This window comes from Euphorbia lathyris, chromosome 2 (genome assembly GCF_963576675.1).
Source record: "Euphorbia lathyris chromosome 2, ddEupLath1.1, whole genome shotgun sequence".
NCBI classification, from domain to species: Eukaryota; Viridiplantae; Streptophyta; class Magnoliopsida; order Malpighiales; family Euphorbiaceae; genus Euphorbia; species Euphorbia lathyris.
The window spans coordinates 65,003,705-65,023,139 of record NC_088911.1 but is presented as its reverse complement, the minus strand read 5'-3'; the positions used below and the strand labels follow the sequence as shown (position 1 = coordinate 65,023,139).

Sequence of the window (19,435 nt, the reverse complement as noted above, 5' to 3'; positions counted from 1 at the left end):
AAGGCAGTTGTGAGCGGTCGCCGAACCCTATAACCCTTTACACCCGCAAGGAAGGATGGATTTCCGACAACTGGGATTCTGTTTTTACATAACACTTTCACTTTCCGTTTTTTAGGATGACGTTTAGCGTGTCCCTTCCGGTGTATGAATTCTTTTATATTTATACCTTAACCTTTTATCATGTTTTAGGTCAAAGTATTTATATCAGAGTCTCCACCCGAGTTTTAATGTTCGGAAACATGTCAAAGAAGTTAGATAGCACACGGGCTCACAACATGTTATATCTTCATAGTTAGGTTCGTGACTTAAACGATTCAATGGTTTGATTAATAAACATGTAGACATGTCTTTATTAAAATACCATAATATTTCTATTCCAGATTCAATTATACATCGTTTTAATCGTTCAAAAGCGATAAATAAATACCGAAATATAAATTATTACATCATTTTCACAAATGGCACAAATAGCCCTAATACATCAGATCTAGCCCTATAAAATAAATCTATTAAACCTGCAAGACAATAAACGTTAGTTGTGGGTGCTTTGGGACCCGTTTTTGGATTTAACTACAACACCAGACTCGATCAAATAGGACTCATTTATTCCTAAGATCTAACACGTAGCATGCAATTATTCTGAAGCCTAATTTATTCGTCTAAATAGATTTTAACAGAAATACCCAAAATACCTCTATACACGGGATTGCTTTTATCTTCATTTGTAAGGATTGGCAGAAAATAATAAATTTACCGAAAACAGAAACCTAATCTACCCGGACAAGAAAACATAAATCTTCCCGAAAGTTTTTGTCACCGATCTGAGATGATCCCCGATCGGTAATAGGGGTCCTCGATCGAGGTTGATATTCTCGATCGAGGATTGCATTTTGGGCAGACCCTCTATTTTGATGTCAGAATCAGAAAACAAGGGAAAGAAGTATAAAAAGTAAAGAAACAGAGAGCAAATAGAAGGAGCGGGCTTTTAAAACCATTCAGACATTACCTCTCAAATGCTTTTCCAGTTTTGGTGTGGGGTAGGCCGACGTACGTGTGATTGTGACTTGAGCAGCAACCCGGCCCCATGCAGCAAGAGATCCCAAGTGATTAGAATGTGGTACTCCACCACACTAAACCGAAAACCAGCAATTTGGAGTAGTTTTGACCCAAAAGATCAATTCCAAATGTGTAATGACGTCAGAATTGATATATTAGTGAAGAACAATAGTAGTAAACATGTTTCTTTGACTAATATCTTTGAAATGATTGTGTTTGGGTGTTTGAACCTCTCAAAATGACGTGTTTTGGTAAGATTTGTATAGAAAATCTCACAATTTCACTCAATTTCACTAAAGTTTCTTTGATTTCACTAAGAAGAATGCTTCTGATGTTCTGTCCCCTACGTCTGGCAGTTTTCTCTCCCTTTAGTGGTGGAAGCGGATGAAAACTGCTAGAAAACTGGCTAAAAACAGCCCGAAAACTATCAAGGATCGTCGATCAAGACCCTCATCCCTGATCGGGGAACATGTCTTCGATCGAATAACCTGAGCAGTTGATTTGACTCTTCTAGGCATATCTCGTAATAACCATATCTTGCCTCAATCGATTTTTGGGTAAACAAAATATTTTGCCTCCCGATTGAGTATGATATGGTGTTAGGAATATGCCTCCTGCTACACGATCCTCGCTCGGGAGAGGATATAGGAGACTTTGACTCGTGATGGAATGAATATTTTGGACTTTATCATACCTCGTCAGAGAGGATCTGAGAACTGGGTAGACTTTATCATACCTCGTCCGAGAGGTTCTGAGAACTGGTTGGACTTTATAATACCTCGTCCGAAAGGTTCTGAGAACTTATTTCGAATATCGGAGAACTGCACTTGGGCGAGCGCCTCCGTGGGGTAATTATATCGCCTGACGGCATAAATGTGTTGGATTACTCCGCTTGGGCTAGAATCTCCAAAAAGTTGGCTATACCGTCTAATGGCATAAATGTGTTAGATTACTGCGCTTGGGCTAGAATCTCCAAAAAGTTGGTTATACCGTCTGACGACATAAATGTGTTGGATTACCGCGCTTGGGCTAGAATCTCCAAAAAGGTGACTATACCGTCTGACGACATAAAATGAGCTAGATTACTCTGTTTGGGCTAGAATCTCCAAAAAAGTTGGTTAATTATTACCTGCAGTAAGAACATAGATAATTCCCTTTTCTCAGGGGTTAAATATGTCAGGAAATTAATTCTGAATTAATTCCAAAGGATAAATAGTAATAATAATAAAAAAGAATGACTTGAATTGAAAGTTGAAACGTTTTTATTGGAATTAAACACATTTAATCTGATTAAATGTATTTAATGGTTTTGCATTAAATTCCACATGTAGAATGTGAAAAGGTGGTAACTGTTCAGCGTTTTGATCGCCGATCGAGGATCGAGATCACCGATCGAGGAACATGTCTTCGATCGAGCATCAACGCGAACAATAGTTTATAAATATGTCATTTGGGATGCCATTTCTTATTACACTTCCATAACAGCAACCTTTGGCATCCTAAACACTAGAGACTGAAATTTTCTGAGATGGCACTAAAGGAAAATAGGCAAACATAGGCACAACAAAAATATAAATTTTTTTACCTATTTCCCTTAACCCAAGATCCGTTAAGCGTTATTTCATATAGAGAAGGATAGAGCGAAATACCTTTATTGACGATCTATCTACAGTTGCAAAGGAAGTTCCCATAACTCTTAATCCCGAGTTTCACAAGCACAAACAAAAACAATAAATAAAACGATTAGAACGCAGCTGATAAATAACAATCAAGAAAGATTGCCTCTAATAAATCAACACAAGATCAAGGATAGAGAAAACGGATATAGGGATTAATCGAATAGAGATGAGCGGAATTTTCTTCCTGCTTTAATATGTTGGCCGAATTCTTAAGTAGTGGGTATATTTATAGTCTCTTAATTCCAATCCCTAGTTAGATTGAATTAAAACACTTAATTAGAGTCTATTCCAAATAGTACTTCTAATTAGATAATGTGAATATTATCTATAATTATATCTAATATAATATAAATAATATTTATATTATTTATTTGTGATAGGATAATATTTTTAATTAGGGATATAATTAAATTAAATCACCTAACTAATTTTATCTGTAATTAATTTAACCATAATTATAATCTAATTATAATTATCTAAATTAATTAATTAAACAAAATTAATATACATACTATATATATATTTTGGATAGGATAATATTTTCAATTAAGGATGTAATCAAATTAAATCTCCTAACTTATTTTATTCTATAATTAATTTAACCATAATTATAATCCAATTATAATTATCTAAATAAAATTAATATACATATTATATATGTATATTTCGCCCCCCCCCCTTTTCTATTTCTCTCTCTCCATTCAATAATTACTATCTTGCCCTCTATTGGTTCCAAGTCTCATGTGTGACCCATTAGGTTCTTATTGCTACTAGCCGTATACATTTGTTGAATTAATTTCCAAAATTACATTCAAGCTATTGTATATCGGAATGAGTGCGCGAACTGTGAATAGCAGAACCGTAAACATTCCCCCAGATCCATAAGAAGACAAGTTGATTCCGTTGTTGACCTTTCCGTATTAGGTCTAGTATAATTTGATCCTTCATCAGCTATATCCTTGAACGAATCTGTAACTATGGATAGTGTCAAGTTACATATAACAAGACGTTCATTTTACTTGTCCAGGTAGAGTTAACTCCGAATAGATAGATTAAGTGAAATCTCCATTTTGACTCTTAACATATCACATTGCAAGGATTTAGAGTTAAGTCTCCACAAGCGATCATGGATATATCTCCCATTTATCAGGAGTCATGAATTCCCAATCTAATATTAACTATCCTGCAATTACTTTGTGTGATACCCAACGTCTGCCCGCACACACCCAAGGATCATTCCTGTTATGGATCGTGTTTGAACAAAGTCAAAGCATAACACTCCATAATCCAGAATCACTAATTAATATTTGAGTCTGAGGATTACGTATACCTACTAATACCAATGTGATAAACAGGTGACATAGGATAAATCCATTCATCCTGTTATCTCAAGTCGGGTCCCCAATCCTAATGAACTCATTCACCGGATCCATGTAACTGTCTAGATATCTCCATATCTAAAACTTATGAGATCAGTTCTTTGTTTATAACAGAAGACACTATTACATGCAAGTCTCAACAGTATTATGTTAATCCCATAAACCCATTACTTGACTTGGGGTGATTTTAAGTTTATTAGTTTATTATAAGGGTTGGTCTCACTTCATGCTTGTATGAACACTTTATAACCACTTTAAATAAACTTCAGGATTTTCTTTTATTTGACTTAATTAGTTCTAAAAGCTGAATGTCTTTATATAGTTAAACATACTATATCTTTTTAAAACAAATGATATAAAAGAACAATTCATTTAAACATTTATAGCCTAAAACAATTGTCTTTAGGATATAAAACCCCAACAAGAACATAGATAGAGACATCACAGCGCTTTAGAGAGTTCGAGCGATGGCTCGAACGAGGCTGCTGCTCCTATGCTGCTGGAGCAACGTGGTAGGAACCCGGAGTTCGTCCCTTCGCTCGCCCATCTTGACTCGGTGCCTGTTGGGAGGCACTTAGGGAGGACTAGTGTATCTGCCCTGTACGGGAAGATCATCTCAAAGGATGAACCCGTACTGGTCGTGCTGTCTCAGGAGACTCTTGCTTTAAAGTTCCCGATAAGTTTCCAACTACTTTTCACGTGTTAGAACGTTAGGCAAGTAGTTCTAGACTCAAAATTAATCTTGGGATGTGCATGTTGACAACTTGACATTTTACATATGAAATAATCAATGGATGCTCGGGAATAGCCCGTTTAATATAGAAACGACTATGTTTTAACTGTGTTTCTGTTCGATGATAGCCGATCGGGGATGGATTTTGAGGAAGGTTTCACCGATCGAGTACCGATTGATACTCGACCGGGGATGCCTTAACCAGGGATAGAAAATCCCAAGTGGCATAGCCAATGTGATGTGGTCGGTAGCCTACGGGGTGAATCGATCTCCGATCGGGGATGTGCATTCCCGATCGGGGACCCTGTCACGGACAGACCCCTTAATTTCGTTTCTAATAGATGTGTATGATACTCAGGTTCTCAAAATGTGAAAAACCATAAGTCGTTTAGAATATACCAGTGTAACATTGTAGCTAAGGCTTTTAGTCTTTTATATTTTGTAGGCTTGTCTGTGCAGGTCAGCTGGTGAGTGAACTTATTGATGGTGATGAATGTCAGTGGAGGAGGGATCGAATGCATGAGATTTTTATGGAAGATGAAGCGAGAGCCATTGTGCAGCTGAAACTGAGTTTCTAGAGGCCGACTGATGATGAGTACTGGGAGTGTACAAAAATAGGCATTTTACAGTGAAATCTCGCTATTATTTGGTTGAGGATATTAGGCTAAAACTGTAGTATAGGGCCTTATCATTGACTGGTACTCAGGAGAACTGGGCTCTGTTATGGAAGCTTGATGTCCCGCCCAAGATTCATCATTTTGTGTGGAAATTGCTGAAATATAACCTCTCATGTTTCATGAACTTGCAAAGACAGGATTAATGTTGGAGACTATGTGCAAGGGTTGTGGGTTTGGCAAGGAAGATACTGAACACGCTCTCCTCAAATGCCTAGTCGCGAAGGATCTGTAGCATCACTTGCCGTTGCCGGCTCGACTGGACAAGGCTTATGTGCTTGACATGTGGTCTTTGTTTCAGTATATGCTGGAAAAAATTTCTCTACAGGAACAACAAATTGCCGTAATGGCTATGTGGTGGCTCTGGTTCAAAAGGAACAATCTGGTCCATAAAGGAGAAGTTATCCTGTTGCATGTGGTCCAGTCGAAGATCTTGGAGTACCAAGCGGAATGTAGTGCCAATGGGAGAAATCATCTACCGATGCAATGCCATATTTCGAGACAGTCATTGGCGAATGAGAGGAACGGTGTTTGCTGGACATCACCACCATCCAGAACTTTTAAGCTTAACTATGATGCCTCCTGAAATCTAAGAACCTGTCAGACCCGTATTGGAATAATTGCCGGTGATGGTGATGGGCAGATTCTTGCTACTGCGGGAATCCCAACTGCATACTGTTGCTCGGCAGATGGGGCGGAACACCTTGCAGTATTGGAGTGCGCAAAGCTTGCCCAAGACTGTTGCCTTAGCCCTATCATTATTGAGTCAGACAGCTTGGGGATGATCACTGGTCTTACCAAGAGACGGATTCCACAATCTAGTCTCTATTTCCTGTATTCTGATGTTTTATTTGTGAGTCTAGAGTTGATAACATCGGCCATGAAACATGAAGGACTAAACTGGAAATATTCCCTAGCAAAGAGGACTTAAATGGAGAAAACACTCGCCTCCAAGATATATGGCGTACAGATAAAAAATACGGTGTCGTCTTGAGCACTCCTTCTTACGATCCGCCACATAGCACATAACAAGAATACGATGTCGTCTCGTAGAACTCCACTTATGATCCGCCTTAGTTAGAGATACGGTGTCGTGCTAGGGCTACTTACAAGGATCCGCCCAAGAGGGGGCAAAAAGGGGATTCGCCTCATATGGCAATCCCCCTCTAGAAGAAGCAGAGGATTATACGGCGTAACTCACTATCATTCAACTAGCATTAATGATAGCTCAGAACCTGCCAGAACTTAGAAGTTAGAAGATGGAGTTAAACTACATTAGAAGAGCATTACTCTTCATTAAGGAGACATTAAAGAGAAGTTTATTACATTTATCACTCAAACTTGTATAAATACCCTTATAACATGACAACAGAGGTACACTTACACACTCTTCTTAGCTTTGCTTTGTCATTACACTTTATTCTCTTAAGAAGTTTACTGACTTAGGCATCGGAGTGCCCCCGGCCGATCCCAACGGCGCCTCCCAGGGACGCTCTACGGTGTTGCTAAATCTACACAATATCAAGCGTTTTCCCCGTGTGAGTTTAGATTTACTCCTCGAGAAGGCAATAAAGTGGCTCACGTTTCGGCTAGTTAGGCAAAAGATCTAGATTCTAAAATTGTTCTCATAGAGTATTGTCCAGCTAGCATCTGGAACTTAGCTTGTAACGATCAAAATTGCCTACAGGCCTAATCAATTCTTTCATTCTTTGATAATAATAATAAAAATTAATAATTCCAACAGGTATTTTTTTTGAAGAAATATATATATAATTGATGAAATTAATTCTTCTTCTTCAAAAAAAAAAAAGATGAAATTAAAAACGAAACTCCGTATGACATCTAGTTGGGTTAATATTCATATTTGTCCCTGTATTTTTACGGAAAAATAGATATACCCTTATATTAAATAAACCTACAAAACTATCCATGAACTTTCCACAAACCTGTAATTATGCCCTAATCTAACAGACTTACTTATTTGACATAAACGGCGTCATCCCATGAACATCATCTTCTGAGAATCTCATAGTCTTACTTCCATGTATCACTTCTCTCTCTTCTCTCCATGTCTCTTTCTGTTTTAATTTCTTCTCTTTCCCTTCTTTCAGTTTTTCCTTTTCATCTTTTCCTAGTTTTCTCTCTACTCTAATCCACTCTCAACCAAACAGATTCAGAGGGGAATAACACCTTTTTTCTGGGCAACTCCTTTTTTATTTCAATCTCTCTATAAAATGCTAAGAATTACCCATTTCTTTGCTGCCTTTGATTATCTGAGCATTACCATTTCTTGTTCTTTGCTTCAATGAATGTTCGTCTTTGCTGAGAGGGAAAATGGAATTGAGAAGAGAAAACAAAGGAAACGACGAGAAATGCGGATCAATTTTGCTGCTAGTGTCAAGGAGAAGACGAAGATGTGAAGGAGAATGAAGAAGATGTGGAAAAAAGAGATTTCTGATAGATGAAAAAAATGAAGAAGAATGTGAAGGAGAATGAAGAAGATGTGAAAAAAATGAAGAAGAAGAAGCTCTGGAAAAAAAATGAAGAAGAAGAAGATTCGAAGTATAATTGGATTTTTTTTATAATTTTTTATCATTTTGTTATTAGTTAGAACTTAAACACTTGTCATATTTTGAATGGCTAGGTCCACAGTAAATTTACTTCGTTTATGCCACATTGATAGTCTGTTAGATTATGGCATAATTACAGGTTTGTGAAAAATTCAGGAATAGTTTTGTAGCCCTTATTTGATATAAGGGTATATCTATTTCTCCGTGAAAATATAGGGGTAAATATATGTATTAACCCCATCTAGTTTTAATACATCTCGTCTAGGGATGTCAATGGGTACTCTACCCGCGGGTACCCAGCACTACTCGGCCCTAATAGGACTACCTGTACCCTGTATAAAAGGGTATGAGACGGGTATGGGATCAAAACCATTACCCGTTAGGGTAATGGGACGGGTATGAGAATACCCCAGGGTACCCGGTACCCGTTATATTTTTTTTTATATATTAATAAATACCATTGGTTTTTAGATGTAAGACGTGAGATTTGAACCCCAAACTTTTGTTTTTCAACTATTGAGTGATACCACTAAGCTAATTTATTCTTATTAATTAAGGTTCAACATGTTCAATTTTTAAATGGATGATTTATTAAATTTATACTTTGTTAAAGTTAATATTTTTTGTTTCATTTATTGATTCTTAACGGGTAAGGGTACCCACGAATTAAATGAAACGGACATAGGATGCAAAATGTATACCCATTAGAATAAGGGGGTGTTTGGCTAGACATATTTAGAGTAGGGAATGTGAATCACAATAATTAATTACTTTTGTTGATGTTTGGTTTTACAAATTTTGATACGGGAATGGAATCATATTTACCCCACTATGGGAATCAACCATTCCCTTTTCCTTCCCCTTCAATCAAATATGATTCCCATTCCTTATCAAATTTAATTAAAAAAAAAAGAAAAAAAATAAAACCCACGTTCTATACCTTATGAAATTTAATTGAAAAAAAAAAGAAAAAAAATAAAAATAAAACCTACGATTCTATACCTTAACTGCATATACATAAACAAAAAAGTAAAAAGATAACTACCCACATATGTTTCTCTGGTATATTTATATTTATTTATATAGTATAATACAATATATTATATTCATTTATCTAGTATAATATTCTATATTTTTAGAATAATAATTTTATATTATAGTAATAATTTTATATACTATAATATAGTATATTTATTTATATTAATTTAATTTATAAATATTTTTATAATTAATTTTTTTAGTTACCTTATAATTAATGGTTTTTATATTTTATTTATTTATTAAAATTTAAAAAATTTTACTTTTGTCCAATTTCGATTTCGATTTTGATTTCAATTCCGAAATTTGAACCAAACACCCTTAATAGTAATCGGATTCCGATTCCGAATTAAACCAAACAAAATAAATAAATAGTCATTCTGATTCTGATTTTGTAACATTCTGATTCCGATTCCAATTCCGATTTCGAAATTTGAACCAAATGCCTCCTAATAAAAAAGATACATATAATTAAAAAATAAAAGGGTAAACGTTTGAGATTGACATCACCACCTAACCGTTGCCATCCCTAATCTCGTCCAAATTTGACCTCAAAAGTCTCGTTCTGCTGATGACTAGGTCGCTCTCTATTTTTCCCCAATTCGTCTAATTATCCAATCTACTCGCCCAAATGCTCTGTTCAGTACCGACTGCCAAGTCTGGTTCGAACTGGCTGGATCGGCTCCGCTCCAGCAAAGGCTTCCCGGCCGCTGACAACTTCGACCTCGATCACTTCCTTACGAATCACGACGATCCCGTCTCGATTTCTCCACCGGCCATCGCATCCTATTCTGTTCTAAATTCCAATTCCAATTCCAATTCCGAGTCCATTCAATCGGATAATAAATTATTACCCGCCGATCGGAGCATAGCTGCTGAGACTTCAAGCGGCAATGGAGACAGAGAATGGTATGGTGTCATGAACAATGTTCTCTGCGACCTATTCAACATGGGAGAACGTAACGAGAAAATTTCGAGATTTTCCTGGAAAAAGAGTGCCAGGAAACAAACCCACCCTAAATTTTGCGACGTTTCGATGCCTTGTGCAGCTAATGACATGGAATCTATAAGAAAAGACGAATATGTTTCCGATAAGAATTCCAATGCAGATTGCGGGGATGAGGAGAAGGAGAAAAGCAGCTGCGGAAATGGTAGCGGTGGGGATAAAGAAGAGTTAAAAGGATACTCGAGAAGTGAGGTTACTATTATCGATACGAGCTTTGACATGTGGAAGTTGGACAAGTTGGTGTTTAGAAGGAAGAATATATGGAAAGTTGTTGACAAGAAAGGGAAGTCGTGGACTGTTGGCACGAAGAAGAGAAAAGGAACTCACTTAGATTCTACAATTGGAAATGTGAGTTACAAGAAGAAATCCAAGTCTACCAACTCCATCTTTGCCAATTCCCTTGGTGGAAACTTTATATTGCCTGCGAATGATGTAAGCTTCCTTCTACATGCTATTTTAGAACGGAGTTTTATATAAACAGCTGCTTATATGATTGTTGGTACTTATTGACATAGAATTTATATAGGTGCTGACACTCATCTTCTCAGCCTGCCAATTCATTTTATTTTGAAGTTCGTTTTGTTTGTTTTACACTTGATTTCTTGCTATTGCATGTTTTAGATATGTTTAGCTGGTTGAAGTTGATCACTACTATACTTTGAACTAATTACATTTTTTGTTACACTTTGCACTAATTAGTTGAATCAGACTACTATTGAGTCTTAATTTGTACATTCAGTTAGTTCATTGCAACTAGTCAAATCACATATTAGATCTTCTGTATTCTCTCAACCTTGCGTCAAATGTTAAATGTAGTACTCTTCTAGTAATATTTACTGGTTAGATTAGTGCTGACTCAGGGTTCATCTAATGTCTGAGTGTATTTAATGTTAAGGCAATTATGATTTCATACTGCCAATGATTTCAGAAATCCTTTTGGGAGCTCGTAACTGCATGTAATTGATGCTTGATATGGTTGTCCTCCCATATTCTTTCACTATGAGGTAGGGGGAAGTGTGGATCTTATGCTTATTTTTCATTGTAGATTGAATGGTAAAGATTATGTTTGGATGCCTCATTGAATGTTGGTTTTGCAGCTAGCTATGTAATTAAGCTATTAAGCTGGAAGTACAATATGTTTAGACTAGTCCTTTTAAGTTCTTTTTCTTTTGTACCTTCCTCTATACAGTTAAGATATGAGACCTGTTACTTAATGTATTTGGTTTACCTTTTGGGTGCTCAGTATCAGCATTTTTTACTGTTTTGAAGATTTGTGTCATTTCCAATTGGCGAGTTACTTACTTGCGGTTCTATTAACTAACTCCTTTGTGATCAACTGCAAATACATAAATTGTTTGTGGCTATGATGACTCAGCTTAATGGGTATATATTTATATGATTCCATTAATTTTCATGTTAGTTTGCAATTTGTCTAAGTTGTCATCTCTGTTCATTAACATGCAGCCACTGCTTAGTGATGAGCTGTTTTTGCTTATTGCAGTAATCATTTGTAATGAATTTGCTTATATCATTTCATTACAAACTTGATAATTTCAATTTACTTTATAAGCATGTGGTTTTGTAATCTAAGCACTTGCTGAGTTATGGATTACTTTCAAGTATCAAGTTTGATAGGTCCTTTATGACATTCTAGTTCTCTAGTTTGTGTAGTACTAACGGATGAAGTTGTCATATTTGGTACTTCAAATTAAGCATATGTGTCACGATTATTAGAGCAATTAAAGAGAAGCATTTAGGTACTCCCTCCATTCCTTTTTATAAGTCATTCTAGCAATCGAGTTTTTTTCCAAAATATAAGTCTTTCTAGTTTTCCAAGAACTTTTAGTTTAGTTTTCCGGTCCAAACATTTAAATTCTTTATCTTGGTCTGTGTGTTTTTCAAAATTACAGGACTTATTTTCCAACCATTATATGAGAGAGAAATTTTTTTAGTTAACCAATGTAAATTCATTAATTTCACTCTATATTAATTGTATTTCTTAATTTGTGTGAAACAACCTAGAATGACTTATATTTTGGAATGGAGGGAGTATTATTTAGGTGGTTAATTAGGTATTACTGTTAGAGTAATTAATGTGGTTGGCTGAGTTAATATCAGTAATTAATGTGGTTGACTGAGTTAAAGCCAATAATTAATGTGATTGAATGAGTTAAGGCCAGTAATTACTGTGGTTGACTTAGTTAATATCATGAATTAATGTGGTTGACTGAGTTATGCCAGTAATTACTGTGGTTGATTGAGTTAATATCAGTAATTAATGTGGTTGACTGATTTAAGGCCAGTAATTTCTGTGTTTGACTCATGTAATACTAGAATTGTCCTTTTCTGTAACGGTTGCCACCTCATAGCTGATACAAGTATTTATATGAGGTCTATCCTGCCATTGTAATAGCCATTATGAAATCAATGAATATTCTATTTCTTCCTTTCCCTCTTTTCTCTCTGATTTTATTTCTTATCTCCTTCCTCTCCTCTCTTCTCTAACTCTGCGATTCTCTTCCTATTTCTCTGTTTCTCTCTTCTTCCTTATTCTTCTCTTCCCTATATTCTATTTCTGCCCTAATCTTCTATTGCCAGGAATCCTAATCCTTACAACATGCCTATGCAATTGCTATCTCTCTCAACTGGTCAGAAAATTATATTGTAGGGTGCAACTTGGGAAATATCTTATTCTACCTTTGGGACTTGGCTACCAAAATCTGACTAATGTGTTCCACTATTTGCCGACCAAAACATTTCAATAATTCCACTTAGTTTTTATATGGCTTCTGCTGAGCTATTCTTGTAACTTGAAAGTTTACAGCCTTTTTATTTGTGTATTTTGTTATCTTAAAATGCGCATTGTAATCTGGAAATAGCTGTGTGTGTGTGCTATGTTCAGTTTCTTTTATTTATACTTTCTGCCTTTCTTTTTATATATCACTTTCCTTGTTTTCCTTGGATAAGGTAAATTTTTTCACTTCAAGTATAACTTCTGTGATTGTCTGGATCCGCTTCTGTTTTCTCAGAGAGGAAACTCCTGAAAACTAAGGGTTTTGTTGCCTAACGAAACTACCACTGTTTAATTTCTGGTTTTTCTCAAAATAGTAAAAAAATTGGTGTATATTATTTAGCAGAAAGTAACAATGCTGTTCAGTTAGTTTTAGATTTGATATTGTTAACAGTATTGCAAAATCCAATTATAGCAGACTTGAGCAAACTATAATCAGTGAGATGCTGCTGATGAGTTTGTGTTTGCTTATTCTTGCCTGTGCAGGGAATGAAAATGAAACAACAGGAAGAAGTCTGTAAAAATTCACTTGATGACAATTTCCAGGTTCCTAAGAAGAGGCAAGTATATTTGTAACTCGCAAGCTGGATTTTTATTTTTCTACATATTTCCACGTACCATTTCTATTCTTTACTTGCTGCATGAAAATTTACATGGCATATGAGGGTGGTAAGGAAGCGACTCATGTGGTACTCTCAGCTTGGTTCGATTCCTACTGCCACTATTGGAATCTCCATAGTGGAGCGATATGTAAGTATGTAAGTCCTCTTGTAAGTAAGTCCCTCCGTGAACTTGAGGCTTTCTCTAGCCATGACCTAGAGATACCCTCCTATCTCTAAAGCTTATTTGTTAGAAAAGAATACATGGGAGATCAATTCTTTCCTCACTGAATGCATTGCAGGATTGATTTTTGTAGATCACCCAAGAAATCAAAGAAGAATTGTTCTTCTGTTGTTCTTATAAAAGCCATAGCTTCAAGTAAAAAATGTAGGAAGAATCTTCCAAAGAATAGTCATCTCAAAGTAACTCGAAGAGAAGAGGATGAGGCTTGACAGAGTAACTAAAGCATATGATTGAAGAGGTGTAATTTTTGTCTCATGGTGTCAACTTATAGCTTATTTGTAGACTTTTAGTTCATCCATCATATGCAATATTTTTTACTTACGTTGTAAACGAAAAATTCGCAATTTTAGGAATTCATGTACTAGTTTATTTAAATAGCCTGGAAAAATAAGTAATAGACCAAAACTGGTATTTTTTTTTTTTTTTAAATGAAGCGATTGTAGCATGTTAAATTAATTTTTTTTTATCAGATGTTAAACTGATGAAGCAAAAGCCGTTCAAGAATAAAAAGATGCAAAAAAGTGTTATGAGGATCGTGCACACACAACTTGTGGAACTGAATAGATGTATAATCATAAATACATGTTATGTATTTAATTGGAATGGAACAAGTTAATTGATTATCAATTAATTAACAAGGGATTGATTGATTATTTGTTATGTAACAAGTTAATTTGATATTTAATTTGGAAAAATTACAAAACTAGGCCAATTTGGAAACTCATCTACATATTTAGTCTAGTTCTATAATTTCTTACATATCTAGACACTTTAACATCATTTGGACAAAAATGTCCTCATCTTCCTCATTCTCCCTTTACTCTTCAAACACGTGATAGAGAACAGCAGCGGGAAAACGAAACGTTAAAGAGAACGAAGCAGGAGCAGGTGATTTCAACCTCCGACCACCTTTCTCTATCAAGAACAAGTAATTTATAGTGCCATTCTCATGTGTAGGAAGAAAAATGCAGGCGGTATGAGGAAAAACGAAGACTGCAGCAAAAGAAAGGTAAATAATCTTCCTCGATTTGTTTCATACTGTTCAACATTGTTGTATAATTATATAATTTGACTGCAAATCTAGGATTTAGGTTATGAAAATCCGTTTTGAGATGGTTATATGTGGAAATTGGATGGATTTACATGTGTCGGCTGCTGTTGCTGCAACAACAATGACGTCTGTTACATTTAAAGCGACAACACGATAATAACATAAGCTAAACTATGTCGCGTTACATTTAACGCGACAACGCAACATAGTTAGCTTATGTTATCTGTCGCGTTGTCTCGTTAACACGACAATGCAACAAGTAATAGTTTATATATTTTGTCGTGTAAGGGGGGGAGTTTGGCCATATGTAAACTCAACCCTAAGCATTGGCAAGCTATGAGAAGGCTTCAGCATGGAGTGGCGAGTGAGGCATGTCAACGTACGCGGACGGAAGGAGCAGAGTTGGCATAAGGAACACTATAGGGGACAAGGACTACCCTGGCGTATGGATCTCCGCCACCCCTTGGGTCAGTAGTCGGTACTGGTGTAAGTGATCCACCCTAATCTACTAGAGACTAGGAGAGTCGGGCATGCGTCCTTCGGGAAGGAAGGCGGATGCCTCCATAGAGTGGAACCTCTATGGACATTATGGGGTCGGCGAGTGCCCCGTAGTGTGAGCCCATTCTAGGGCGAGGTTGCCCCACAGGGAGACCCTTTCGGGACGGAATACCGGCAGAGGCATTGACGGGACCCTTCGGTAGGAGTTGGTTGGCCGAGACTTGGGGAAGTCGAGGCGCCACACGGGGCTTTGGCTCGACACAGAGTTACCCTCGTGACATGCGGCATGTTTTAGCTTATGAAAACTGTCGCGTTATATGAAAACGCGACAACGCGACATGTTTTAGCTTATGAAAATTGTCGCGTTATATGAAAACGCAACAATGCGACATATTTTAATCCTTAATTTTTGTCCTGTTAATTGTTAATGCGACAATGATATATATGCAGTATGATCAGAAAGCAACAGAAAAGAACAAAAGGAGGAAGATATATATAAACTACATGTACCCGGATGCCATAAATACGAGTGTCCAATTATCTAACAGGCATAATTTGGCATCGAGTAAGGTTATCAGTAAAACATTGACCCCCAAACAATGCCAATTGTTTAAGGAATCATGTTTCAAACTTTATTTGGATAAATCAGTCAGTGGCCCCTTTGTCCGGTTTGTTTGTACACACCCTGACAGATAAGGCCGGTTGAACAACATGATAAAGAGTTATGTTTCAACGTTAGGGGTGTGGAGCTTAAATATATTGCAAAGGAATTTGGATTGATTATGGGGTTACCCTTTGGAAGCACAAAGGAAATTATGAAAGAAATGAAGAAGATGAAGAACAAGAAAGAGGTATTTTGGTGGTACCAGTGGCCAATTAAAACACAAAGACATTGCAGCGAAATTCACTGCTGTAAATTGGGCCAATCAAGATGATGGGGACGCTGTGTTGATGGCCATATTGTATTTCATACATGGCAACATCATAGAACATGCGTCGAGAGAAAAATGTCTGTAATTAGATCATGGAGCTCACTGATTTTTCTGAGTTATTCCATAAGTTTCCATGGGGTGTGGTTACTTTTGATGAGAGCCTGAGGACCTTGGAGGGTGCAATAGGCGGGGAGCTGGTTTGTTTAGTCATGCATTCCAGGTATGATATTTTTTTAATCTATCTATCTGTATATACTTGTTGCTTTCTTGTGCAATATCAACTGTATGTGTTAGTTTTGTAATGAGGTTTTTCGCGTTATAATATAACGCGACAACGCGACAGTCAATTGTGTAATGAAGTTTGTCGCGTTATATTATAACGCGACAGGCAGGTGTGTAATGAAGTTTGTAGCGTTATATTATAACGCGACAGGCAGGTGTGTAATGAAGTTTGTCGCGTTATAACGCGACATTCTGATAACTACTGAAGTTTGTCGTGTTATACGGTAACGCGACAACACGACACAACCTTAAATTTTCTAAGTATCTGGTCGTATCTTGCTTGACAGATTTGGATTTTGGAGATATGGAATGCAACTAATGTATTTTATACAAGAATTAATAAGGATATCATTCCCCAAGTGCTTCGCTGGAAATTCTTAAAGACTACAACATTGTCTGTAATCCAGTCAATGTTTGAGGTAATTGGTTGTTATATGAGTTGCATTAACTGGGAAGCTTGGTTTCACTTATTACAGTTGGAAATTCTTTGTAGGTAGCTGATCCTCCAGAAATGTCAACTATTGAACCCGAGGAAGGGGAGAAGGAATGTGTTTGGTATCAACTTCTGATGGATTATCTGGCAGAAGATGATGATGACGAAGAGGAAGAAGACAATGAAGGTGATAAAGATGATGGTGATGAAGAAGATGATGAAGAGGAGGAAGAAGTGGAGGGGGAGGACGAAGAAGAGGAAGATGAAGTGAATGATTATGTAATAAAACCAAGGGTGGTTGAGAGCAGGGGAGTTGTGGAGGAAATAATGGAGCGGGTGAATAATATGTTCACCTCTCACCAAAAGTGGTGTAATGGACAGTTTGAAAGCATTAAGGACCAATTGAATGGTTATGGGAGGCGGTTATCATCTGTGAGGTTGATATAAAGAGCTTAAAGGGTCAAATCCTTGGAGCTGATAATGGTGGAAATGATGTAGTAGAGGAGAAGAATGATGAGGATGTAGAGGGTCAGCAAGAGAATGAGGATGATGTGAAGGATGTGGAGGATGGGAAGAGAGAGAATGAGGAGGATGATGAGAAGGATGGGAAGGAAGATGAGAAGAATGAGGGTGGGAATGTTGAGAAGAATGAGGAAGATGATAAGGAGAAAGGAGATAATGAGGATAAGGGAGAGGATGTGAAAGAGGATTTGGATGGTAATGAAGATGAGAAGAATGAGGGTGGGAATGTTGAGGAGAATGAGGAAGATGATAAGGAGAAGGGAGATGGTGGGAACGAGAAGGGAGATGGGTAAGGAGGACGTGGATGGTAAGGAAGATGAGGAAAACAAAGGAGATAAAGATGAAAGATGTATTGATGTAAGTATCAAAGAGATGAAGCAGGAAGTAGAAGATGATAAGAAAGATACAATTATTATTTTGGTATGTAGTTGCTTTTAGTTTATCATCCGTTATTTGGTTGGTATTGCTTGTTATTTACTTGTTATTTATAGGATGAAAGTCATGAGAATATGCCTGTAAGAACTAGAGCAAGAGAGGTCATTTGATGAAGTAAATGAAAAGAAGCAGGTATTATAACGCGACAATTATTCAACTGAATAAGGTTTGTCCCGTTATAATAAAATGTGACATTGCGACAAACTTTTGGTTACTGATGTTTGACGCGTTATAATAAAATGCGACAACACGACAAACATTTGGCTATTTGATATCGTCGTGTTACAATGTAACGCGACAATCTTTTAATATACTAAACGCATATTGTATTTTTGACAGGCTGATGTTCAAAGAGGTGGAGGTAGAAGTGGAGGCAGAGGTCGAGGTAGGGGCAGACAGAAAACACTTAGTGTAGTTCGAGGTGGAGGTAGATGTGTAACGTCTTGACAACCCAACAAGTACCTCCGTTCACCTCGGGCAGATTGGTGTGTAAAATATGGACGCTAGCAAGTGCACTAGGTCGAATGTGGTATTTGGTAAGACCAAGTGTCGTATTCCACAGGGATTGTTCTCTAGTGAGAAGAATAGGTTACCTTAAGTGTTAGATCCTTAAATTGGTTGGTTGGTGTGTAAAATATTAACATAAAAGACTTAAACGGCAATTAAGATGAAAGTAAGACGAATGAATTCAAGATAAACAAGCACAGATCTAGCCATACGCCTAACGAACAACTGTGCCTAACTTTTACTGCTGAATGATATCAATTTATATTCATGAGTTGGGTCTCTCTTTCTAAGGTCACTAAGGTCCGGTGTCCCATTTCCAAAGGTACTAAGTAAGTAATATTAACCAAGTCTCCTTGCGTTAACATACAAACAAGCATTAAGCAACATAGAGCATTCAATAAGAAACCCCAATATGTGGTAGTTTTCGTATCTGTCCACTACAAAATATGCCGATTAGCCGTGTCCGTTACATCGGAGCACTCTCGTGTCATCCTCGACAACTATCAAATAGACTCGATCGTGGATAAAAATACTTCATTCATTGATAAAAGATACTTACAGTCACCGTCTAAATGGCTGGCTAGGCCTGCAGAAGAACTACTCACTCATTGTCATGAGTGAACAACTTGTTCTTCCCAAAAACATTCTTCAAACGGAAAAATAAAAACAGAAAATATCTAATTTAATGGTGGCGGCAATGCCGAGATACCTAACATAAAAACATTCCTCCTATTTATACTCCCCTTACATCAACCCTAATTACAAGGGAAAAAGTCACAAAAAGGTAAAAATAAGGACAAGTGATTAATCTTACTACACTTGGCACAAGATGGGAAGCTGTCTTGCTTTCCACGTTTTTTTCTTCTCTTTCTCTCTCATGTAACTTGCTCGACCCGCGCGTTTATCCATTTTCCTTCCAAATGACCCATTAATGCTGTTGTTTAAGCTGTTCTGTTCTATTGAGAGGCTGTTCGTGAAGATTCCTGCTAGAATTGTAATTTCTGGC

The 19,435-nt window shown here is 36.8% G+C and overlaps 1 protein-coding gene across 5 annotated transcripts; it reads left to right on the top strand.

The window, feature by feature from the left end:
- Window positions 1-9,707: 9,707 nt before the first annotated feature.
- Window positions 9,708-14,296, top strand: LOC136218488 (uncharacterized). 5 transcript variants are annotated; one of them, XM_066005378.1, is made up of 3 exons: window positions 9,708-10,567; window positions 13,413-13,486; window positions 13,843-14,296. In XM_066005378.1, exons 1-3 carry the CDS (start codon window positions 9,761-9,763, stop codon window positions 13,976-13,978), a joined length of 1,017 nt encoding a protein of 338 aa, XP_065861450.1. In that variant the 5' UTR covers window positions 9,708-9,760; the 3' UTR covers window positions 13,979-14,296. The 5 variants fall into 5 exon arrangements, 2 of the variants coding, with proteins under 2 accessions (XP_065861450.1, XP_065861449.1); XR_010683808.1 differs by having other exon boundaries at window positions 9,709-10,567; window positions 13,413-13,684; window positions 13,828-13,967; XR_010683809.1 differs by having other exon boundaries at window positions 9,709-10,567; window positions 13,413-13,676; window positions 13,828-13,966.
- The last annotated feature ends 5,139 nt before the right edge of the window (window positions 14,297-19,435 follow it).

Coding starts and splice junctions, on each gene's coding strand:
- LOC136218488 (XM_066005377.1), top strand. CDS start 9,761: ATGCTCTGTTCAGTACCGACTGCCAAGTCTGGTTCGAACTGGCTGGAT. Junction 10,568..13,412: donor TTATATTGCCTGCGAATGAT/GTAAGCTTCCTT, acceptor TTGCCTGTGCAG/GGAATGAAAATGAAACAACA. Junction 13,487..13,827: donor TTCCAGGTTCCTAAGAAGAG/GCAAGTATATTT, acceptor AATGCATTGCAG/GATTGATTTTTGTAGATCAC.